The sequence below is a fragment of the Rhodotorula paludigena genome (genome assembly GCF_050403205.1).
Source record: "Rhodotorula paludigena JCM10292 DNA, Rt_paludigena_JCM10292v1_ctg1, whole genome shotgun sequence".
Lineage (NCBI taxonomy): Eukaryota > Fungi > Basidiomycota > Microbotryomycetes > Sporidiobolales > Sporidiobolaceae > Rhodotorula > Rhodotorula paludigena.
In genome coordinates, this window is record NW_027481457.1 from 731,424 (window position 1) to 753,602 (window position 22,179).

General features: G+C 63.8%; 9 protein-coding genes across 9 annotated transcripts; 4 read left to right on the forward strand and 5 right to left on the reverse strand.

Moving 5' to 3' along the window:
• Positions 1–105: 105 nt before the first annotated feature.
• On the reverse strand, positions 106–8,008 carry SEC8 (exocyst subunit SEC8; the record flags this gene model as incomplete). The annotated part of the gene is made up of 23 exons (XM_076645581.1): positions 106–150; positions 234–437; positions 499–709; positions 774–1,007; positions 1,067–1,299; positions 1,361–1,507; positions 1,583–1,719; positions 1,787–1,925; positions 1,983–2,044; positions 2,117–2,549; positions 2,650–2,769; positions 2,843–2,935; positions 3,019–3,370; positions 3,462–3,981; positions 4,040–4,142; positions 4,230–4,398; positions 4,454–5,817; positions 6,232–6,526; positions 6,641–6,786; positions 6,849–6,891; positions 6,984–7,184; positions 7,297–7,377; positions 7,461–8,008. The coding sequence occupies 23 exons, from the start codon at positions 8,006–8,008 to the stop codon at positions 106–108; spliced, it is 5,880 nt and encodes a 1,959-aa protein (XP_076509108.1).
• Positions 8,009–8,728: 720 nt separating this feature from the next.
• On the forward strand, positions 8,729–9,447 carry JCM10292_002161 (uncharacterized protein; the record flags this gene model as incomplete). The annotated part of the gene is made up of 2 exons (XM_076645582.1): positions 8,729–8,734; positions 8,851–9,447. 2 exons carry the CDS (start codon positions 8,729–8,731, stop codon positions 9,445–9,447), a joined length of 603 nt encoding a protein of 200 aa, XP_076509109.1.
• Positions 9,448–9,468: 21 nt separating this feature from the next.
• Positions 9,469–11,274, forward strand: JCM10292_002162 (uncharacterized protein; the record flags this gene model as incomplete). The annotated part of the gene is made up of 5 exons (XM_076645583.1): positions 9,469–9,482; positions 9,543–10,146; positions 10,207–10,497; positions 10,668–11,002; positions 11,070–11,274. The coding sequence occupies 5 exons, from the start codon at positions 9,469–9,471 to the stop codon at positions 11,272–11,274; spliced, it is 1,449 nt and encodes a 482-aa protein (XP_076509110.1).
• Positions 11,275–11,606: 332 nt separating this feature from the next.
• On the reverse strand, positions 11,607–13,518 carry JCM10292_002163 (MFS transporter; the record flags this gene model as incomplete). Its single annotated transcript, XM_076645584.1, has 7 exons — positions 11,607–11,782; positions 11,841–12,114; positions 12,179–12,687; positions 12,745–12,942; positions 12,999–13,057; positions 13,120–13,276; positions 13,347–13,518. 7 exons carry the CDS (start codon positions 13,516–13,518, stop codon positions 11,607–11,609), a joined length of 1,545 nt encoding a protein of 514 aa, XP_076509111.1.
• A 390-nt stretch (positions 13,519–13,908) lies between these two features.
• JCM10292_002164 (bifunctional C97 family peptidase/thioredoxin family protein) lies at positions 13,909–16,117 on the forward strand (the record flags this gene model as incomplete). Its single annotated transcript, XM_076645585.1, has 5 exons — positions 13,909–13,987; positions 14,086–14,189; positions 14,251–14,434; positions 14,493–15,845; positions 15,909–16,117. The coding sequence occupies 5 exons, from the start codon at positions 13,909–13,911 to the stop codon at positions 16,115–16,117; spliced, it is 1,929 nt and encodes a 642-aa protein (XP_076509112.1).
• A 99-nt stretch (positions 16,118–16,216) lies between these two features.
• Positions 16,217–17,845, forward strand: JCM10292_002165 (uncharacterized protein; the record flags this gene model as incomplete). Its single annotated transcript, XM_076645586.1, has 9 exons — positions 16,217–16,294; positions 16,350–16,544; positions 16,597–16,689; positions 16,749–16,812; positions 16,891–17,377; positions 17,457–17,517; positions 17,577–17,663; positions 17,720–17,737; positions 17,789–17,845. 9 exons carry the CDS (start codon positions 16,217–16,219, stop codon positions 17,843–17,845), a joined length of 1,140 nt encoding a protein of 379 aa, XP_076509113.1.
• Positions 17,846–17,876: 31 nt separating this feature from the next.
• Positions 17,877–18,934, reverse strand: JCM10292_002166 (uncharacterized protein; the record flags this gene model as incomplete). Its single annotated transcript, XM_076645587.1, has 4 exons — positions 17,877–18,150; positions 18,208–18,620; positions 18,682–18,729; positions 18,797–18,934. The coding sequence occupies 4 exons, from the start codon at positions 18,932–18,934 to the stop codon at positions 17,877–17,879; spliced, it is 873 nt and encodes a 290-aa protein (XP_076509114.1).
• Positions 18,935–19,054: 120 nt separating this feature from the next.
• On the reverse strand, positions 19,055–19,492 carry PTH1 (aminoacyl-tRNA hydrolase; the record flags this gene model as incomplete). The annotated part of the gene is made up of 1 exon (XM_076645588.1): positions 19,055–19,492. One exon carries the CDS (start codon positions 19,490–19,492, stop codon positions 19,055–19,057), a length of 438 nt encoding a protein of 145 aa, XP_076509115.1.
• Positions 19,493–20,488: 996 nt separating this feature from the next.
• Positions 20,489–22,173, reverse strand: JCM10292_002168 (uncharacterized protein; the record flags this gene model as incomplete). The annotated part of the gene is made up of 2 exons (XM_076645589.1): positions 20,489–22,094; positions 22,157–22,173. 2 exons carry the CDS (start codon positions 22,171–22,173, stop codon positions 20,489–20,491), a joined length of 1,623 nt encoding a protein of 540 aa, XP_076509116.1.
• Positions 22,174–22,179: the final 6 nt, after the last annotated feature.

Consider the following 22,179-nt stretch of genomic DNA (forward strand, 5'->3'; position numbering starts at 1 on the left):
GCTCACGAGAGCACAGACTCTGCGTCTAGCATGGTGTCACCGTTGCACCGGGAATCGTGGTATCAACAGACTTGAAAGGGTATCGACAGGAAGAATGCGTTGCGTCTACTCATCGGCCATGCCGCCTGTGGGATCGAGCGAGAAGAGCTCCTGGTGGAGCAAGTATCTCGTCAGCATAAGCCGCAGGCGTGAAGAGATGCTGGGAGGGTGGTGACTGAGGAGCACAGACGCACGATGAGGTACTCGTTGTAAAGCCGTCGTCCGCGGTCCCCGCCGCCACTAAGCGGCACACCGTCTGCACCGCTCGGCCCGCTCGGCGCGGCTCCAGCACCGCCGTCCTTGCCGGACTGGTCAATGCCACATTGCAGGTTGAGCAGCGCCTTGAGGTCGTCAAAGTCGTACTGCGCGCGGCCCTGGCGGACGAGTTCAAGCATAGCCTGCGGTTGTGCAAGTCGTCAGCATCACTGCAAACCCACGCGCAAGAGGGCAGTTGCGCACCTTTGGACCCGCAGCGAACAGGTCCCAGAACTTGCGACTGCGCTCAAAGTCGACGTCGAGGGGCGTGTCGCCGAGGTTCTTGAGGTTCTGCTGAAGCGCGAGGATGTTGCGGAGCATCTTGGCCTGGCCGAACTGGTTTGCAAGGCGGATGTAGCGCGCGTTGTGCACAAGGAGCTGGTCCATCAGGAGGGACAGGCCTTCGAAAATGTATCTGCGCGCGTATTTCTGGGTCAGTACTGCGAAGCTCCCAAACTCAACCACCATCTTGTACGCACTTGCGCTCCGTCTCGGCCAGCGTCCCGGCGGCGATCTCGTCGCACTCGGCGAGATCCGAGTTGAGGTCGACGACACTCGGGTCGGGCTCCTGGATGTCCTCCGCAAGCTGATACGCGCCGTCACGCGTCGCCTTGTCGAGATGGTGCATCGTTCGTAGCCGCAGCTCAAGGCGAAGCGTGAAGAGGACCATGTTGGCGAGTTGGCGGTACGACTTGAGAAGCTCTTCGAACGGCCTACGACGAGCGCGATGTCAGTACGGCGGGGGGTGTCACGCTGGCAGACGTGGCTGTACCGTGTCATCTCCTTGGTGAGCGGGAGCGCGAAGCCTTCAGGCCGGTCCGGCTCCCTGCCCTCTTCCTCGTCGCCCTCCCTTTCGCCGACCGACATGCTCGTGTCAGTGCTGCTGGCAAACGAGACGCCGCTCTCGCGCGGATGACGGCCGGCGAACGCGCCGAAGCCGTTTGAGGGGGCTGCAGCGACTCCTTCTGCAGACTTGAGCGACGAGACGTGGTGAATGAACCAGTCCTGTGCGTCGGACAACAATGAGCCTCGCTCATGAGATGAGTTGAGCAAACGAGCGACGAACGAGACTCGAGTACAGCGTTGCGAGCGCCCAGATCTTCTTGCTCGGCGAGATCAGGTCGTCGTCCTTGACCGTGCTGTTCCGCTTGCGCTCCAGCTCAATGCGCGTCTCACGCTGGAGTAGCTCGCGCAGCTTGAGCGGGTCGTTGGACTGTACGGAGGCAAGGCAATGGAGTCAGCCTCAGCGGCAAAGCTTTGCGCGGACAGCATGGCGAAGGACACGCACCGGCACGCCGCGCAACTCAGTCAAGCAGGCATGCAGCTCGGGGATGTCGGCCCACGTTGCGGCCATCTTGAGCGGGCCAATGACTGTTGCGGATGCGTTCGACCCGTTCGCGTCACTCGACTCGCGAGCGGCGAGGTCTGCGGGAGACGACCAGGAGTCATCAGCTGCCTCTGGTCAACGCTATGAGGATGGTGGGAACCGCACCCTTGAATCGTTCGAAGCATCGCTGGTAGAACTGATGGATGACGCTGACGATGAGTTGCGAGTAGTTTTCGCGGTGGAACGGTGTTGCGCGGAGCATCGAGCAGAGTGACGAAATGAGGAGCATAAGGTTCGACACGGACTGTAGAGACCTGCTGGGTCAGTCTCGGCGACAGCCGCTGGACAGAAGCAGACTTACGCGGACGATGGGGACGCGCGAGACCCGGCGGTAGTTCGGGTCCTCCTGGAAGGCGTCGATGCCTGGACGGGAGCATTTGCCGTAATGTTAGCGGGACTGCGCGCCTTCTGACGCCCGACTGCGCGAACACGTACCTCCGACCGCCTGGTGGAACACGCTCGCGACCTTCTCCTCGAGCTGAGGAAGGAAGGTCCGCAGCACGAATTCGTCGAGGAACCCGCCAAAGCCGGTACTCGCGTTCGTCTCGTCGTCGCCCATCAAGCCGCCGGGCATAATCTCCTTGACGCGCTGGAGGAACGCGAGGGTCGGGCCAAACAGGACCGAGACATTGAAAGCGTCGGCGGGTACAAGGGCCTTGTGCGTGCCGTTGAGGCCCGTTGAACGTCCTGCTGCAGCTGAAGGGTCGGTCGAGGCGACGATGAGCGCCGAGGTGGTCGTCGTTGAGGGTCCGCCATCGGTAATGAGGCCAGGCACAGCTGCCTTGATCGCAGCATTGAGCGAGTTCTCGTGCTTCTTGATGTACGCGTGCGAGCCTTGCAAGTCGGAATCGGAGAATTTGAAGATTTGCTGTCGACGTGCCGAGATCGTGAGCACTTGTCACGCCTCTACCTACAGTCGCCTGCCTTGCGAAGCGACCTCCCAGTAGCGCCCATGTCAACGAGCTCACCTTTGACCCGTCTCGCGGCCTCGGGAACCGGAGAACCTCGTTGACGCTGACAATCGGGTTGCGCGCCGACACTGTCCCGCTCTCGTCGTCCGTGAGGTAGTCGTGCAGCAGCGCTCGCACCTGTGGACCGTGGAGCGCACATGTCAGTCACGCTCCTGAAGCTGAAGAAGAAATGGACTGCAGCCCGACGAACCTCCTGCTGGACCGGCTTCCACACGTCGAGAAGCGAGAAGAGCAAGTTGCCGCTGCTCGTCTTGACAACCGAGGCGTCCTTGAAGTCGCGACGCTGTGATACATCGGACAGACGGAGATCAGCTAGGTTCGCGTCGGAAACAGCGAACACAGCGATCAAGTTGGCCGAGACCGCACCTCTGCAATCCTGCCGGCCACCTCGTACGCGACCCTGAAGCCCTGCAGCACGGCGTCAAGCTTGCTGTACAGCGTCCAGAACAGGTCTCGGAGCGTCTCGACGCTGCTCGCGAGCGTGTTGGTCTCGCTCGCCGAGAGGCGCAGCAAGGACGCGACGCCATCGGTCGCCCAGCTGCCTGAGGTGCCGGCGGCAGCGACGGCGGCGCTGGCGGACGCGGACGAGGAGGGCGGGTAGGGCGGAACGAAAGATGACGAGTTGGTTGAATTCGGGTTCGGGGACGGCGGGTTGTAAAGCGACGAGGCCGGGCGGGCGGCGCCCGCTGTGTTCGCAAAGGGTTTGCTCGAGTCGTTTCTGTGCGTAACGACAGACTTGAGATTAGTACGCGACACGCGCGACGCGCGGAACGAGACATGCGCGACCGAGAGGGCCAAACTCGACGCACCGCTCTTCGACCTCCTCGACCGTCGACTCGACGAGCGCAAACATTTCGCCCTGGACCCTCTGTCCGACAGCGTCGAGCGCATACCCGAGCTTGCCGAGCGCCGCAAGCGACTCCATGAGCATCTCGATGTACGCAAACGAGTCGACCTCGGGGTTCCTCCTCGGCTCCCTCCGCCGGCCCTTCTTCCCGCCCGCGCCTCCCACACCCGCGCCGCTCGCGCCGTCGAGCGCGGACGCGCCGTCCCCAGCTCCGAGCGAGATGCTTCCGAGCCCGAGCGCATCGTCCTGCTCCGCGGCCTCGTGCGGGTCGAGCAGGAGCTCCTCGACGACCTCGTCGAGCGTCGGGTCGGCGCCGGTCGGCTTGAGCGCGAGGTTCTGCAGGAAGCGCTGCAGCTTGGACAGGCGTGGGAGGCGCGCGGTCGAGCGCCCCGACAAGTGCCCTGGCAGGAGGGAGTTCGTGTCGCGTGCGGTGGCGAGCGATGACGGAGCATCGGCGTCGTCGCCAAAGTCGACGATGGGGACTGACACGCAGAATGAGTCAGGTTGAATCTGCGACTGTGACAAGACGAAGGCACACACGGGTTGTTTGGCCGCGGGTGTAGCTCTTCCACCGCACGTCCGTGTAGAAGGACTTGAGGTACAGGTGATTGTGCAGCTCTTCAATCAAAATTTCAAGAACGACCTGTGGGGACGATTCGGATTCGAGTCAGTCTCGCGCTCATCGCGCGGCGAGCCCGAGACCAGCGAGCGAAACGGTGCGACCACGCACTCCTTCTTGCGCAACGGCCCACGCGCGCAAGTCTGCGAGCGCGCCGATCTCGAGCAGCTCGGGCTTGTGCAGCGCCTTGACGGAGCGGACGAGGAGGACGACGGCGCTCAGGAAGCGCTTCTCGGCGAGGAGGGCCTCGAGCGAGGGCGGGAGGCGTAGGAGCGAGTCGCTGTGCGCGTAGAGCTGTCAGCCCCGGTCAAAGAGGGCAGAGAGAGAGAACTCACATCTCATCGAGGACGGCGCCCATCTCCTCGAGCATGCCCATACGGGCATACATGCCCGCGAGCCCCTCCCTCCCCTTGCCCTCGAGCTTCTCCCTCGTCCCGCCCAGGCCCGTCCGCATCCCGCCAATGACTTTTTGCGCACTCGTGAGGGCCTGCAGCGTCGCATTGTGCGTCGTGACGGCCGTCTCGTAGGCGCGGTACGGGTTGGCGCTCGACGAGGGGTTGAGCGCGGGCGAGAGGGTCGAGCGGATCGTGTGGTCGAGCTGCTGCTTGAGCCGGAGGAACGAAGACAGCGACTGCCGGCCCGTGCCGCCGTTGCTCGGCGCCAGGCTCGGCCGGCGCGGGTTGCTCGTCGCGTCGCCGCCGCCCGGCTCGAGCAGGTGCAGCGCGAGCGAGACGGGGTCAAAGTCTGCCTGCGCGGCCGCGGCCGCCGCGCGCGCATCGTCGTCGTCGTCTGCACCGATGTCGAGCTGGCCCGCGAGGCTCGTGCCGCGCACGAGGGCGGGCCACTCGTCGCGCACGAGGCGGAGCACCTCGTCGACCTCGCGGAAGGCGGGCGTGTCGGGGTACTCGTGCGGGTTGAGCGCGACTTTGCCGCTCTTGGTCGCGTTCGGGCCTTTGAGGTCGAGTTCGGGCGAGGACGAGCCCGACGCAGCGCCGCCGCGGCGGGTCGACGGGACGTCGAAACCCTGGTCGGCGAGTCCGCCGCGGCGGCCGTCTGCGCGGCGTGCGCCGGCGGACGAGAAGGCCGAGATCGCGTCGGAGAGAGCCGAGGGTACGACGAGCGAGGGCGAGTCGGCGCCGTCGTCGCGGCCGGGCTCGGGCGACCCGGCGCGCGAAGACGAAGTCGACGAGGCATCGTCGTACTGGTGGTCAAACGGGCGCCCGCCACTGGCCGCGCCGGCGTTCGGGGACAGTCTCGACGCGCCAAAGGGGTTGTTGGACGTTCCGTTGGCCGGATTGGGCGAGAGCGACGGCGAAGAAGGCGACATGTGTCCCGTCGCGCGGAGCTGGTCCATCATGCGCTGGTTCTTACCCGCGCCCGACTCGTCCGCTCCTCCCCCTCCGCCTCCCCCGTCTGCCTGGATGCGCGGCAGGCCAGGTCCGCCCGGTGCGCGCGACGAAGAGGGGAAGCTCTGCGGGCCGGGAAAGCGGCCAGAATCGCTGCCGCCGAGCGTGGCCGGGCTCGGCGTTGCGCCCGAGCCGGCCGGGCGGCGCATCGAGCGCTCTGGGCGGGTCGGTGGCGGGGTCTGGTCGCTGTACATGGCCGCAGAGAGCGTGAGAACGGGAGCTGGAGCCGAAGAAGGGCGGAGGAGGGAAGAGTGGAGCAAGGCGGTAGGCGCTGCGGTCGCGCGTGTAGTCGGCTATTCTAAAGCTCTGCACCCCAGTCGGCTTGCGCTCGTCGCGCACGGGAGCGGCGAAGCGAGAGTCGGCGAGAGGTGCGGCGTGGTGGGGAAGCCGCACGACCACGAGCACGCCTGGTGCGCGTCGGCAGACTGTGAAAGCGCTTAGAAGGCGTGCAGCAGTCACGCCAGCAGCTCGCGGGCAGCTCGTGCGCGCGAAGAGGAGGCGGAGGGAGTCGAGGTCAACGTCGCGTCCGAAGCAGCAACTTGAGCGACGAACAGACACTCTCGCTCCCGGGCAGCGTCGAGCGAGCTCTGTGCATATGGATCTGTTTCGAGTATCTATGGCGACCCGCCGTGCTTTCCGGCGTGAGTCCCGTTCTACAGCCTCTCCCTCCCCTCGCCCTCTCTCCCCTGCCGATCCTTGCGCCTCACCCTCCCGTCCCTCCCCTGCTCGACCACCCCATCCACAAACGCCCTCGCGTCGACCCACCCGCCCTCATCCACATCCCTCGTCCCGGCCCCACGCTCGCGCTCGCGGCTCTCGGTGCGCGCGCGCGCAGCCCCGTCCGCGCCGCAGTGGCACGCGCCCGAGCGCGAGTGCGCGGTCGGGTGGTACGACGTCGGCGAGTTGCCCGGCCACAGCGGGTCGCGCGCAGAGTCGTACAGGGTCTGCGGGCCCGGCGACGACGACGACGACGAGTCGGACGAGTTGTCGATCAGGCGCACGCTGCGTGCACAAATGATGGGCTGTCAGTGCCTGCGCATGACTTCCAAGTACAAGCAGCAGTGCATGGTTGTGGGCCATGCACGCGAAGCAGCGGCAGTGAGAGATCAAGCGCACCGCCTGATCAACCCGGGCTTGCTGAGCGCCGTGACACACTCCGGGCTCTTGATCCGGCTCCGCTTGATCGCTTCGGGGTTCGTCACCCTACCGGTCGTCTTTGCGCGCCGCTCGGCACGCGCGAGCATCACGTCTTCCGGGGCCGACTGTGGGGCGGGTGAGGCGGGTCAGCGGGGGAGGGAGGGACGGGAAGAAGGGGGGCACGCACGACAAAGAGGATCTCGCAGTCGTAGCCGACTTCGCGGTAGGACCTGTCGAGCAAAAGAGAGACGCTTTTATCAGTCCCGTACGCCCTGCAAGGCGCTGCCCACCTGAACAAGAGACCGCGCAGCGCGCGACGCACCGCATGAACCCCTCGAACCACTTGCAGTCGGTCAAGCTCCCGTCGACGACCAAGCTGCGCTTCTGCTCACGCGCGACGGCGGCGCAGATCTCCTGCAGGAGCGACGCCTCGGGGTGCAGGAGCGCCGACGCCGTCGAGGGGTCGGCGGCGAGGTACTGCGCGCGTTCAGGGAGGTGGCGCGACAGGGCGTCTGGGTCGATCCTGTGGGGTGGGAGAGGTGCGCGACGGACCGACCGAGACAGGAAGCAGCAGAGTGCAGGGCGACAAGACGTCAGCACGGTGCTGCAGAGTGCACGGCGGCCTCGCCACGCACCAGACGGTGTTGGCCGGCAATCGTATCCGGTCCGTCTTGAGCATCTCGCGCAGCGTGTGCCCCTTGCCCGCGCCCATGCCGCTGCAGGCGTGGCCCACAAGAACAAGGTCAGCTCGTGTCCCGCGAGATCGGCAGCGGACCATAGGAGGAGGACCGCGCCGCACCCTGCCGTGAACAGCGCCAGGGGCCTCTCCCTCTCTCCTTCGCCGTCCTTACGCGCAATGAGCTCCGGGTCGACGCCCTCCGCGCTCCCCTCCCTCTCTGCGCGCTCCCTCGTCTCCTTCGCGATCCGGCACAGCTCGTCGTCGCCGGCGTCCTTGCACTCGCGCAGGCGCTGCGAGAGCACGAGCTCGACAATCTGGTCCTGCAGCGCCTGGCGCGCACGAGAGGGCACGACGTGGTACGACCAGTCGACCGCGGCGCGCTGCGCCGCGTAGGGCCCGTAGTGCTGCGGGCGGGGCCGCGTTGGGTCCTCCGGGTTGGGCTCGAGACGATCTACGTTTGACGGTGAGGGTCGTGGGTCCGCCCCATTCGACGAAGACGAGGAGGAGGAAGACCGCGCTTCCGCCCAGGCAGCCTCGAGCGCAGCGCTGTACAGCTCGCTCGTCGGGACGCGCAGCTGCTCATCGCTCAGCTGCGGCGCATCGTCTTCTGACAGGCGGGTCGGGCAGCGCGGGACGGGCCCGGCGTAGCGCGGCGAGCGGGGCGACATGGATTCGGGCGGGTGGGCGAGCGCGAGGGCGGACGAGCCGGGGCGCGGGAGGAGCGAGGCCTTGACGGGCGAGCGGACAGGAACGGTGGCGCTGCTCAGAGTGCGAGCGGGCGGGCGCAAGGGCGAGGTTGCGCGGGCGAAACGAGTCCGGAGAGAAGCGACGAGGGGAAGCGGAAGCGCGAGAGAGCGCGGGCGCAGAATGGCGGCGGCGGGGCCCACGGGCGGGATCAGGCGAGTGCTCGGGAGCACCGCCAGCTTGGCGCGCGGCTCTGTCGCTCTGAGTGTGCGGGGACGGCGAGTACGCGAGACGTCGGCCGAGGCGAGGGTCGGCGAGGTGTCGACGAGAGCGCAGAGAGCGAGTGGGCCCTCGTGCGTATCGCTTGCAGTGCGCGGTGCAGCCTGTGCAAGTCTGTCTGGCTCAGCGACGAGAGCGACCAAGCGTCGATGTCAACCAAGTCCATCCGACGTCGCCAAGCTGCCGGCCCTTGCTTCGCCGTGTCGGTGCGTCTGCCCGCACTGCACTGCGCTTGTTTGCTACACGGCGTGTGCGTAGCCACTCGGAAGCTGCTCACCTCGCCGCTTGCTCGCACCACTCTCATAGCCTCTGGAGGCAGCTCTATCTTTCGCCTTGTCCTTCGCTTCCTGCTCGTTGCCTTGGCTCCGCTCGTTCTGGCTGTGAGTCTCGTGAACGTGCAGCTGAGTGCTGTGTCCGGCCGAACCATGAGCGTGCGTCCCGTTGTTTGTGACCCCGGCTGCAGTCAGATGATCCTCCGGCTCGCTCTCGAGTCTCGCGCTGATGCACGCGGGCCCCACCGTGTCCCTGCTTGTCCTCGTACCTTCAGGACGCTCCCTTCCTCGAGGATTTTCCTATCCCGAGCACCGTCATCGACTCGGCAACGCCTCACCTACAAGCGCTCGAATTCCCGTTGCCCGGCTTCCTCGACACGCGCTATGCGCGTGATCCTCTCGCCCTTCGCCCTCATCACGATCCGAGGGAATCCAACCCTCCCGGCCTGTCCAGCACACGCGAGCCGAGTCCAGCCGATGCGCCCTACTTCGGGACCATCTTGCACCTCGTCAACGCGACCGAGTCGTTTGCTCGCCTGAGGGTCGACCTCGAGAGGCAGTGCGCCAAACTGCAATGCTGGCATGCTGCGCTTGAGATGCCGGCAATGCCGGTACAACCGCCGCAGATGGGCGTGACGGAGGACGACGTCTCGGCGTACCTCCGCCGGACCCTGCTCGAGCGAGCCGCATGGTTCGTGCAGGGCATCTCGGGTCTCTTGACGGTCGTTGGCTCTCCCTTCCCGCCTATGCTCGTGACTCCTTCGGACATAGGCATTTCGACCTTTGACGACCCATTCCTCGCGACCGAGATCGCGGCCAAGACGAGCCGCTCCCTCCCTCGCCGCATCCTCTTCCTCCTCAGCATCTGGTGACGCGAGAAAAGGCAGTTCTCAATGCTTCGCGAGCGGTGCGTCACGATTTCCTGTCCCGCCCCGCTCGCCTCGCTGACAAGAGTACCCTGCTGCAGATCCGACCGCATCCCTATTAAGTCTGCGCCTGCCCTCGTACCGCAAGTAGCTGCTGCTACGTCAACGCTGCCCGCTACCGCGATAGACCTCTGCGGCAGCACCACGGCGTCCCGCTCGGCTGGCTCTACTGCTAGCGCCCCCGCGCGACTCGTGGCGAGCGGACCAACAGCCCGCGGGCAAGTGACGCGCTCGGCCGCGCGCCCGAGCAAGACGCTCGAGCTCGAAGATGTCATACAGCCCTCGATTGCGCTGCAGAACCCGCTCGAGACGATCGGGCCCGACGGCGCTCAGCTCGTCAAGATTCTGCAGCAGCTCGGAGCTCAGGCGGGTGCGAGACGCGAGATGCTGCGTGAGCGCAGTGGGCAAGGGTCGGCGCAGGGTCAGCAGCGCGCGATGGACGACTTCCGGTTCACGGCGCTCGTCAGCCCGCACTGCGCCGTGCCCATCGTCATCCACAACGGCACCTTGTTTGCCGGGCCGCTCTGCAATCTGCCGACTCTCACAAACTTCCTTGCCATTATGCAGCTCGTCCAGTCGCCCGGCCAGGTCTTTGAGCTCACGGCGTGGAAGGAGGAGGAGAATTGGATGCGCGACGTCGCCCTGGTGCGTTTCGCGCTGAAGCTGCGCTCCCTTGAGTTGCTCACTCACTTTTCTCACAATCAGGAAAACCTACTGCAGTCGAGCTCGCACATTTCGCCGTCTGCGCCGTCGCCCGCTGTCGACAGTGCCACGCCCAGTCAGGCTACTCGCTCTCCCGCTCCGGCTACGCACGCCGGCACTGCGGCCGATGTATTGCCTCCCGTCTTTGCGCCTACGCCTGACCTGCTTGACTCTCGGATCGCAAAGTACTCTGCTGTCTCCGAAGGAACGGCGGCCGCCTCGCTTCCGGCCAAACCCGTCGTCCGCACCGACAACTTGCTCGACGACGGCACTGGCGCCTATCCCCTCACTCCTGTGTGTGAGCACAGCACCGCCGCAACGAGCTCTATTGCATCCTTGCTTCCGCTCTCGGAGACGAACGTGGATCGCACGCTTCTCGTCGAGGGCTTTGGTCCCGAGGCTCTGTCTGTGCGCTTCTCTGTCCCTGCAGTCTGCGCGCTCCGTTGACTTTTCCTCTTGCGAAGTTCCACCCTGTGAAGCCGTCACCAAAGCTCGACGGTTGTGGCAAGCTCGTCGCCACGTCCCGGCTCGGCAGCGGCGGCTCCGGCGTCGTCTTTGCCGACAGCACGGGCCAATACGCCATAAGGCTGGTTGCGCAAGAGCCCGACGAAGACGAGGACGACTTCGATCTCCGAATGGACGAGATCGAGAACGAGATTGAGACGTGCCTCGCGATCGAGGGCGCACAGGTCGGACCCGGGTTTGTGGGCGCGTTCGAGGGCAACGACTTTGACGGCTACCTCCTGGTCACCAACAAGGTCGAGGGTGGCGCCGGCAAGCAGTGGTCAGACTTCAGCAGGTGCGCCGTCTTCGTCCCTGCTCATTTCAGAGCTTTTGATGAACACCTCTGCACCCTCGTACTACAGCCACAAATCGTTTCTTCTACGCGCTCTCGACCGCCTTCACAGCCTCGGCTTCGTCCATGGCGACGTGCGCCCGCAGAACATCATCGTCTCGTCTGCCGGCCCCGTCCTCGTCGACTTTGGCCGCTGCCGTCTCGCGTCCGAGGAAGAGCGTGCCAATGAGCTGGAGGCGCTCAAAGAGCTGCTTGACATGGCGAGCGTCACGTAGTCCGCTGAGCAAGTGCTTTTTCGGTGATGGGTGAGGCTCACTCCGTCGACTGCTTGAGCTAGTCTCGCTGACGCGCCATCCCTGACAGCGATTCCTGCCTTTTGTGTCTTCCGCAGGCAATGGACACGGCTTCCGCATCGGCCTTCGTCATTGTTCAGCACTCTGTTCTTTCTCCTCTCGATTGGCCTCTCTCCCATTGTTGCTCTCAATCTCTCGTCGTGCTCTCTGTCCCCCTTACTATGCCGGTCATTCGTCCGTCTCAGCTGGTCTGCAGGCGTTAAAGACAGAGTGATTGCGGTATGCATACGTAGCATGAAGGCTTGTAAACGTGGCTACTCGCGTCTTCCCGTCTGCATCCTCCTGACCCACCCCCAGTCCGGCCTGCCGCCGACGTACCATGCCGTGAGGGGCACAAAGACGGCCGAGAGCGCGGACGACAGCGCGGCCATGATGATCCAGCCGCGGTCGACCGAGAGGGCGCGGTTCAGCTGGCCTGCGATGATGGGGCCTGCGCGCTGAGGGTTTGCGGTTGTTTCTGCGGGAATGGAGGACAGAGAAGAACGCACCAATGAGGGCGCCGATTGAGAAGGACATGTTCCACACGCCAAAGAGCGCCGCAGTAGGCATGCCAGCCTTGCTCGACACGATGTCGAGGTCGACCGTGATTGGCGTCACGGCGAGCGAGAGCGAGAAGCCGACGAGGGCGAGGAAGACGATGAAGAGCGCGAGCGGACCATGGATGATGAGCAGCGGGTAGGCCGGGATCGAGAGGAGGACGCCGAGCGCGGTGATCCACTTGGGGCCGTAGCGGTCTGTGCCCCATCCAGATAGCGGGGAGCCCTGCCCGGCAGCGCAACACATGAGTTGGACAAGCACGATTGTTTACAAAAGGAGGAAGACGCACGATGAAGGCGGGTACGACAGCAGCGAGGAAGACCAATCCGGCGCCCATGGAGTCGAGCCCGTACGCCTCCTCGAGACGGAGCGTCATACTCGTGTCGAGCAAGCCGCCGAAGATGAACCCTTGCAAGCCTGATAGCGTGAGCGCAACGAGCGACCGCGGGTCGACGAGGAGCGCCCATATCGCTTGATACTGCCGCGGGAGGCGAGCAGCGAACCCCGTTACGAGCGGTCTCGGCGGCTCGGCTTCGGTCGCCGAAACAGGCTTCGATTGCGTGCGACTCAGTTCGTCCAGCGGGATGTCGGGCGACGGCGGGATGGGCTGGTCCTCCTGCGCTTTCTTGCTGACGTAGCCGCGCGCCTCGAAGTAAGGGATGGAGTGACCCTTGTCGATCCAGCGCAGTGCGACGTGTTTTTCGATGATGAGGAGTCGCATCGTTAGGTCGACGCCGATCAGGATGAGGGAGAAGATGAAGGGCGCGCGGAAGCCGAAGCGTCGGTAGAGCGAGCCGCCTTTGAGCGAGATGGATGAGGGCGAGATCGCAGACACGCAGCGACATAGACACGCACCGACTGGGGGTCCGAGGGCTTGCCCTATGCTGAAACCCGCCATCACACGGCCGAGCACCGTCCCGATGCGCTCCTCCGGCACCGAGTCCGAGATGAGGGCAAGCCCAATCGTCCAGAGCACAGTACCCGAACAACCCTGTAGCACTCGCGCAACAACCATGGCGGCGTAGTTGTCGACCTCCATGAAGAGGATCTGGGCTATTGAAGCGTTGATGAGTGGGGCGAAGGGTGGCCCAAGAACGGAAGAGACGTACCGCCGGCCATGCAGGCGAGACCGCCGAGTAGCGGCCACTGCCGGTTCTTGAAGCGAGCCCTGCCATACTACGGAGTTGAGCGAGATCACGCATGGTGTATGCGCGAGTGAGGAAGGCGCACCCTAGCCATGCGCACGGAGGAGACGAAACGATGAGACCAGCAGCGAATGCCGCGATGAGCCAGCCCGTCTTGCCCTCGACGTCCGAGTAGCCAAGGTCCTCGAGGTGGAAGGGAATGACCGGCACAGGTAGCGAGAGCGCAGAAGTGTCGACGAGAACTGTGTGTTCACCCGTGGTGAGCAGGGTCACACAACGCGCGGCGGACGGTTCCGAGAGAGCGAGACTGACGGCCGAATCCCACAGTGAGCGAAATAAAGGCTGTCGACGAGCGCAGGCGAAGTAGGAACGGCGGTTTGCCGACGGGTTGCGCAGGGGCAGGAGGAGCATCGACGTGCGTGGTAGCTGGCGAGTCTGGCTCGGGCCTTGGCTCTGTTGCGCCGGGCTCTAGCACGGTCGCCATCTGGCCGCTCAGCTCTGGCAGGATCACGGGGAGGAGAGAGGTTCGGACTCGCCGCCTGGCGCTTGTCGCCTACGATCGCCTCCGAAGCCGTGTCTCATCAGCTCCGGCCTTTCGCTTGCAGCTCGAGCAGCAGTCTAGATAGCTGTAGTGCAGGCAAATACTCTTAAAACTATCTCTCAGCCAAACCGGTGCATTCCGGGGTGAGTGGGAGAGTCGTTTCGCTTCCGCTTCGACGGCGTTCTGTCTTCGCTCTGCTCTCGCTCTTCACTAAACCTGCTAGAGGGCTACCGCCGCAGCAGTCAGATTGAATATAGCGCTCAGCCGTCACTAGACCTCCCTCGCGTGCTGTCCCGCCCCGGCTCGCATCGCTCCTCCTGCACCGCCACCACTATGCACGCGGAACCCGTCACGCTCTACGTCTACGACCTGTCCGGAGGGCTGGCAGCGATATGGGGCCAGCAGCTTACCGGTGCGCCGTCTCTCCAACCTTATAGCGGTGCTGCACGCCCCCTTGCTCACATCGCTTGCGCGGTCTCTTCGGCGGGTGCTGACCTTGCGGATCAACAGGGCGGCCGGTGGAGGGCATTTGGCACACGGCTCTGGTTTTGTACGGCATGGAAGTTTTCTTCGGCCAGGGCATCTCGATCGTCTCGCCCCCGGGGACCACTCATGTTCGTGCATTCACCTCGGCGCGGTGCCTCGCACTCATGCTGACGGCTCTCCGTCTTACAGCATGGCCAGCCCAGGAAGAAGATACCCTGCGGCGTGACGCACCTCGACAAGGAGACGTTCCTCGAGTACATCGAGGGCTTGCGGGACACCTACACTGCCGACGCTTATCACCTACTCGATTTCAATTGCAACACCTTCACCAACGACGTTCTCGGCTTCCTGAACGGTGGCTCCATCCCGGAAGGTACGTGGTCTCGACTTGGCAGTGTTGGGGACCGCGCTGACTGCTGCATCACGCGCAGACATCCGAAACCAGCCGCAGGAGATCATGTCGACCCCGTTCGGCCAGTCGATGCGTCCCATGATAGAGCAGATGTTCGTCGGCGCTCGGAGGCCAACGGCCGGTGCGGCCGTCAACAACCTCCTGCCGCAGCTAGGCGTCGCTCCGCCTGCCCCCGCACCTACCCGCAACGATGTCCCCTCGACGCAGTCCGTCGCGTCTAACCTTTCCATCTGCACCTCTGTCGCCTCTCTCCGCTCAACTCTCGCCTCTTCGCCTGCGACGGCCATCATGTACACCTCCCCCACCTGCCCACCGTGCACGGCCATCAAGCCCTTCTTCGAGTCCCTCGCAGCCAAGCACGCCTCGCCGAACAAGCGCATCTCCTTCGTACTTGTCGAGACGCAACTCGGCGCCGGCGCCGAAGTCGCGCGCTCAGCCGAGTTTGGCGGTCCCGTCCGTGCGACGCCGACTTTCGTCTTCTTCGCGCGCGGCGAGAAGGTCGGCGAGTGCAAGGGCGCGGATCGGGGCGAGCTCGAGACGCAGGTGGGAATGCTCGAGCTCGCGGCGTATCCGCCGCATCCGCACACGAAGCTCGCGCTCCCAGCGCTCAAGAAGCTGGCGGGCAACCTCCGCCCCGTCACTGCCATGTCGTTCCCGCCGCTGCCCGCGCTCAAGAAGAAGCTCGAAGAGGCGCTCAAGAACTCTGACAACGAGATGCTCGATGTGCTGTCCAAGCGCGTTCCGCAGTATCTCGCCACGCTTCCCGCTCCGCCCGCACCTCCCTCAGCGGCTCCTCTTCCCGCAAGTCTGCTCGAAGCATGGCTTCCCGCCACTCTCCGAGCCCTGCAGGCTCTCTCATCACCTTCAGCAAAGTTCCCCGTCCTCGATCTCGTTCGCCTCGCGCTCGCGCGCGACTCTGCCCGACTCGGCGCCCAACCCGCGCTCCTCTCCTTCCTCCCCTCGCTCCTCTCGCACCTCGCCTCCGACCTCGATCACCCGCCGCCCGACCGGTCCTACCTCCTGACCGCGCTGCGCGTGTCCAGTAACGCCCTCCTCGCTCCGCCACTCGCAGCGCGCCTCCTCGCGCCCGACGTCCGCCCCGCGCTGACGCGCCTGATCGTCCGCGCGCTGCTCGACCCGGAGGACCCGAAGGTTCGCTCGGCGGGCGCGGGCGTCGCGTGGAGCGTTGTTGCGCGAGTGTATGCGGCGCGAATCGGAGAGGGCGCGGGAGAAGCGCGTGCGGTCGAGAGCGAAGAGGAGCATGCGATGGGCGCGACGGGTGGGGGCGACGAGGGAGGTGAGGAGTGGGAGGCCGAGGTTGCGAGCGCGGTACTCGAGGCGCTCGGCAAGGAGGAAGAGAGTGTGGAAGTCGGTACGTCTCTGCGTGGCTCATTTGTGTCCCTCTCGCTGCGGTACTGACTCTTTCCATGCGCAGTCCACCGACTTGCAGGCACCCTTGGCCTCCTCGTCTACCAGTCACCCTACTTTGCCGAGGTCTCGTCGTTGCTCGAGGTGCTCGAGGCGCCCGACATTCTGAAGCGCAAAGAGGAGACAGTCAAGAAGGTCGCGCTCGCGACCAAGGAGGACGACGTCAAGGACGTGTTGGGCGTGCTCAAGGACGTGCAGCGGCTGCTCGAGGTGTAGATGCGAAGGGACACTCGCTATGGATCGCAGGTTGATCGCAGGGCTCCGTACAGACGCTCGAGCCGCGCCGTTCTTTCGGCCTTCGGCCCTCCCGCGGACATGCCGGTCTCTCTCCTGGCTCTCTACAGCTCGTGCTTCATGCTCATGCTTCTCTGCGGCGCATATGGCGTCACGAATGTGCAGGTCAACACTCACACCTCGCTACGCTTCTCTCGGGCTTCCTCCTGCACAGCCGGCTGCACTATCAGCGGCGCACTCTGCTTCGCTCCTCTCGCTCAGCCACAGGAACCGCAGTGACGACACGAGTTCGACTAGCGGCGACGACAGCAGCTCGAACGATGACGAAAAAGGTGCTGGGGAGGGCAGCTCTAGCGGTGAGGAGGACGAGAAGCCGAAGCGGTGGCCCAGACAGAAGCAAGACTTCAAGGTGCGACTCCTCTCTAGCTCTTCAGCGTGCTACTGCTCACGGTCATGCACAGGTCTCGCCGGTAGTCGTCGTCCTCGCTATTGCGCTCGTCGTGGCTGTCGCGCTTGCGGTCTACTTCGGCACTCGGGCGCTGTCTTCGCCCCAGGTGCGCTGGTCAGAATACAACAAGAACAAGGGGGCATTTGAGCTAAGATTTCGCTGCAGGCGGCAACACCGTCGAGCGGTGGTAGCACGGATACGAGCGCAGGCGCTGCTGAAGCAAGTCAAGGTGCGTCAACAGAGTCGACGGCTCCGATGATTCCTCGTTCCGAAGAACGCCCGCTGACATCAGAACCACGGACTGCAGCACTCACGACAAGCGCTCCGATCGGCACGTCTTCTAAAGGTCACGGAGGCGGCACTTCGCAAACTTCCGGCGACAGTCGCCCCGCTCAGAGCCGCGACGACCACCAGCACGACGATGATGGAGACCAGGACGGGGACGATGAGGACGACGGTGAAGGGGGTTCAGCAACAAATGCAACAGCTACCCAACCGAGTGACGGTGAGCCGACGAAGACGAGCGCGGGCGGCGTACCCGAAGCAACGCAACCTTCGGGCAGCAAGAGCACCCTCGTTGACCAGTGTCTCTCGGAGCACAACTCGTTTCGGACAACGCACCACGCCGATCCGCTGACATGGGACGACACGCTTGCGAAGGCTGCGGAGGACTGGAGTGCGAAGTGTGTGTGGGAGCACAGCGGCGGAAAGTACGGGGAGAACCTCTTCATGACGGCGGGCTCGGACATGACTGAGACGAGCACGTACGATGCATCGCTTGGAGTGAAGAGTTGGTGCGTCCTGCTCGTCCGCAATGCAGTTCGGAGCATTTTGCTGCAGCTCTAATCTCGCTGATCCTTCTACTCGCGGCAGGAACGACGAGGAAAAGATGTACGACTACAACAACCCGGGCTTTGCGCACGATACGGGCCACGTACGCGCAGTCTTGCCTGTCTCCCTCTTTCCGCGCTCATGTCTGCTACGATCGCCCAGTTCACCCAGACCGTATGGAAGGACACTCAGCGAGTTGGGTGCCACTTGCGGATGTGTCAAGGCATGATGGATGGTTATCCTTGGACGGTGAGCGCTCAGTCTGCCCAGTGGCTGCCTTTCACGCGGCTGACTTCCGCTTACAGGCGTATCTTGTTTGCGAGGTACAGCCTCCTGCTCTCTCTTCGTGAGTTGTTCTGATGCTTCTCATGCAGTACGACCCGCCAGGGAACTTTGCGGACCGGTTCAGGGACAACGTCTTGCCGCCGTAGCACTTCCTGCCAATACGACACTGCTCAATGTCTACTTTGCCCCGCTGCCCTCCCACAGCTCCTGCACCGCGCCCCAATACCTCTTTGGCTCGACCCTTGCGTGCGCCACGTGCGGCGTGTCCTTGAACCGCTCGAGGCGGACGTCGACCCCATTTGCTTTTGCTTCGACGGCGTGATGCTCAACGTCCGTATGGCGGACGAGCGCGTCGGTTGGAGAGTAGAGGTACAGGCGTGGCACAGAGGAAAAGAGAGGCGAGTTGAAATAGGCGGAAAGGCGGTTGAGCGTGGGAGGTCGTCGGCGGATGCTGCGTGTCTGTGCGTGAGGAAAGCGGTTACAACAAAAGAAGCTCAACGAGACGCACAAGTCCCAAAGGCGGATGAAGCCATAGATGACGCTCAAGACTGTAATCATGGGGTACTTGACGAAAGGCGACTTGACGCCCGCGGTGAAAGCGCGCATCGAGTTGGCCCAAGTCGCCAGGCCGGGACACGAGTCAAAGATGACGGCACGCGCCGGCAACCCCTTTGCCAGCAGCGGCCGTGCATCGCTCTTGACCGAAGATTGCCGGAGCAGGTCGTTGATGTGCTTGATTGTGAGGCAACCGCCGTTCGAGAAGATGTGAACGAGCAGGCCGCTCTGCGGGCCGGCGGTGAAGCCGCTCGCACGAGCTTTCAGCAGGTCGACGGCGGGCATGAAGGAGCGGGTCAGGGTTGCCGTCGACGAGAAGAAATCGCGTTCGTTCGAGCGGACGACGAGGATGGCGGCCCTTGGGTACTGCGCGACTTGCCGGGTCCAGTCAATCTGCGCGTGCCATGTGACGAAGCAAAGTACCCACCAATTGTCTGTACGTCTCGCAGTACTTCTCAATATGGCGCACTTGAGCCTGCAGCGACCGAGAGGGGGTCAGGCGAAACAAGCTACGGCAAGCAAAGCGGGTCCGGCAGACGCACACCCATCCATGCAGAGACGAGAATGAGCTCAGGCGCCTTGGAAGCACCACCATTCGCGACCCCATCCTGTGCGGAAGTTGCCGGCTCTGCGAGATAAACAGCTTGCGAGAGCTTCTTGAGCAGCGGCGGCGCGGCCATAGTGTGCGTCGTACGAGCCAAGCGAGGCGAGCACAGCGAACGAGCGCGATGGGCGAACGAGCGTGCGAACATGACCAAGCACCGCACGACTCTCGCGCACGCTCCGGAGACCAAACGTGTCTATTCCTCCTGTCCGCCGATCCTGAGTATTTCTGCCCATGCTCGCTCCAATACCTCGCCGCCTCGTCCCACATCCTCGTCGTACTCGCACGCGCGGACTTCATCACGCGAGAGCGGTCGAAGGACGTAATTTCCGACGTCGCCCCGGTCGTCCGGTCGTCCTATGCCGACCCAGAGGCGGTGAAAGTCGCGCGAGCCACCCATCGCGCTCGAGAGCGAGCGCACGCCGTTGTGCCCGCGCGGACCACCGCCGCGCTGGTATTTCAAGGCAGATGGGGCGAGATCAAGGTCGTCTTGGAGGGTGACGAGGCGGTACATCGGCTTGAGCGGTGCAGGCGGCGGCTTCCTCCGCTTCTGTGATGACTCGGCCGGTTCAGTCGGTACTGGAGAGGTGACACGTGCAGGCGGAGGCGCTAAAGGCGGGAGGAAGCCATCCATGGCAGCGACGACCGCCGGACCCGAGATATTCATCAGAGCTTTGGGCAGGACAAAGAGGATCTCTAGCGGAGCGGCTCCGGCCGCGCCAAGCGTGATGCGAGTCGTCCATGCGGCGTGCCGGCCAGACTTGACGGGCTGGAGTGTCGGGGCGCCGGACAGGCGCGATGCATCCGCAGCGGCTCGCTTAGCGAGGTTCTTCAGCAGTACTTGACCGACCTGGGATGCTCAGGCGTCAGTAAGCACGCGCTTGTACTGATGTATGGAGCTTACTGAGTGCCTGGTGAGCGGATGTGTGTAGTTCCCGAGTCCGACGACCACCAGACGTCGAGTGGCAGTCACGGCCACTACAGGCCGCAATGGGTCAGTGTAGCGTCAGCATGCGTCTAAACAGGTATCTTACTGTGTATGTAGCAGCGAAGCGCGTCGGCGAGTCGGCAAGTTACGGCGAAACGAGGGTGCGAAGCAAAGTCCAGCAGCTGGGCGAAGCGGGACCAGACAAGACGCGGCAAGCTTTGCAGCGAGTGGAACTTCTTGCTGGATGTGGATCCGCGCGATTCGAGTCTCTCGAGCGCCAACGAGTGAGTGAGGGCAAACGGAAGATGGGCAAAAAGGACGATGAGGCGGTGCAAGGCAGGTCGACATCCGCATTGATCCGCCTACGACACTCTCTCACCTTCCGAGCGCTTTCCACAGTTTGTACTTTGGTGGCGAAATCCACGGGGGAGCGGTCTAGCTCGAGTGCAATGGCGACAAAGGGTGCTGTGAGCGAGAAGCGCTGCCTCGCTCAGCCGTCGTATCGCGATGAAACGGCTTCATCTCGGTACACAAGGTCTTCGAGAAAAATGGTGAACGCATTGCAAGCATCTTCAGCGCAGTACTGTACAGGACGGATCAGCGGGACAGGCTCGTGTATCAATCTCGTCTCGTCGCATCTGTGGGTGCAGCGGGTGTCAGAAGAGATATCCGTCTTCAAGCACGATGTAGTCGGAACGCACCTCAGCACAGCCTCGCAAGCCTCTCGAGCTCGACCGCCTTGAACGCCTTCGTGAAGGTGACCCACTCGCCCTTCGACTCGCTCTTCTTGATGCGCTCGAACCAGTCCTGCGCAAACTCGAGCACCTTTTCGGCATGCACCTCGGCCTCGGACGTGACGTCCTCCTCGGCGTGGTACCATTCGTAAAAGAAGCGGTCCGGCTCGATGGCAAGACGAGGCGGGTACGGCGTCGTCCACGAGGGTGCGGCGACGACGCGGATGTCGCGATCGGCACAGTAGCTTCTTAGGATGCCCATGTCTTCGACCGAGGTCGGCATGTCAAACTCGAAGAAGCGCGGCTCGCGCAGCGCGCACTCGGCGTGGGCGACGACCATCTCGAGGGCACGACGAAGATCCGTGGTAGCGTAGAGGAGAGGGTGCGAGCCGTAGAGATCCTTGTTGAGGTCGAGTGAGAGCGACGTGAGCTGCGGAGCCATCGTAGGCGCGAAGAATGCGATGAGCGGCGCCAGGACACACGGATCCCCTTGGACTTCGAGCGTTCTGAGCTGCGGGAATCTGCTGATAGCACGCGGAATCTGGAGTTTGCCATACTCTGGAGACGGCTCGAGGTCGTCCGGACTGCCAGTGATGTGCATGCGCAGGTGGCGAAGAGTGCTTGCGAAACGGCTGGTCCACGTCCACAACAGCGGCGAAACACGCGGCGCGTGCAGCGTAAGGGAGGAAAGTTTCGGGAATCTCTCGCTGTAGGCGAACGGTGATGTGGGCAGCAGGTCGTCCGTCGCCGGCGTTAAGCGAACGGAAAGCGCCTTCAAGGTCGGGACGGCGCTCAAGATTTCGACAAAGCCGTCTTTGTCGGTTTGCAGTACTCCCAAATCGATGTCGAGCGAGCGCAAAGCCTTGCCATGCTTGAGTAGCGCGACGGTATTGTCGAAGCCGGGGAACGACATCTCGATGGCGGTGACGCGGCGGAGGATGGCTTGCAGATGTGGCCAGACGAAGGTCGACTCGCGAGTGTAGCTAGGGTCACGGTAGCAGTTGCCAAGCGACTCGAAACCGGACCAACGCTTGATGACATCCTCGGTGATAGTGAGCTTCTTGACGCCGCTGAGCGCCGGAAGAAAGGTGAGAAGAGACTGAAGCGCGGGTTGAGACGCATCGTCTTGGAGGACAAGATGGCTGAAGTGAGGGCTGTGCTTAAGGCCGACACGGAAGCGGAAGATGGGCTCAGCGCAGCGAGATGCGTCGAGGATCTGCGAGAGCGATCGCAGACGAGTCAGACGGACGCCCGAATTCGCGCGAGACGCGGTGAAGGGACGTGCCGTGAAGCGGTAGGGCGCTGTGATCTTAGCCCATTCGGTAGATGCCTGCCTGAGCTGGCGAAGGGACGGAGTGAACGCCTTCGTAAGGCGCTTCAGCTGATTGTGCGTCTCTTGTCCGTCGCGCTTGCGGCGGTACTGCTTGTCGAGGGCAGCAGTCATGACCTTGAAAGTCTCGTCCTGCTGCGCACACATCTCGGCGATGCGCTTCTTGGCCTCGAGTGGCAGGCTAGCGAGCGGTGACAGAAGCGGTTCGGGCGACTCCGACAGACCCATCGCCCTCGGGTTGCTACTGCGACGGCGTACGGGCGTGAGTACATGTTCGCTGACAGTGTCGAGAGTAGCGTAACGCACTCGCTCGGCGTCCGCATTCTGAC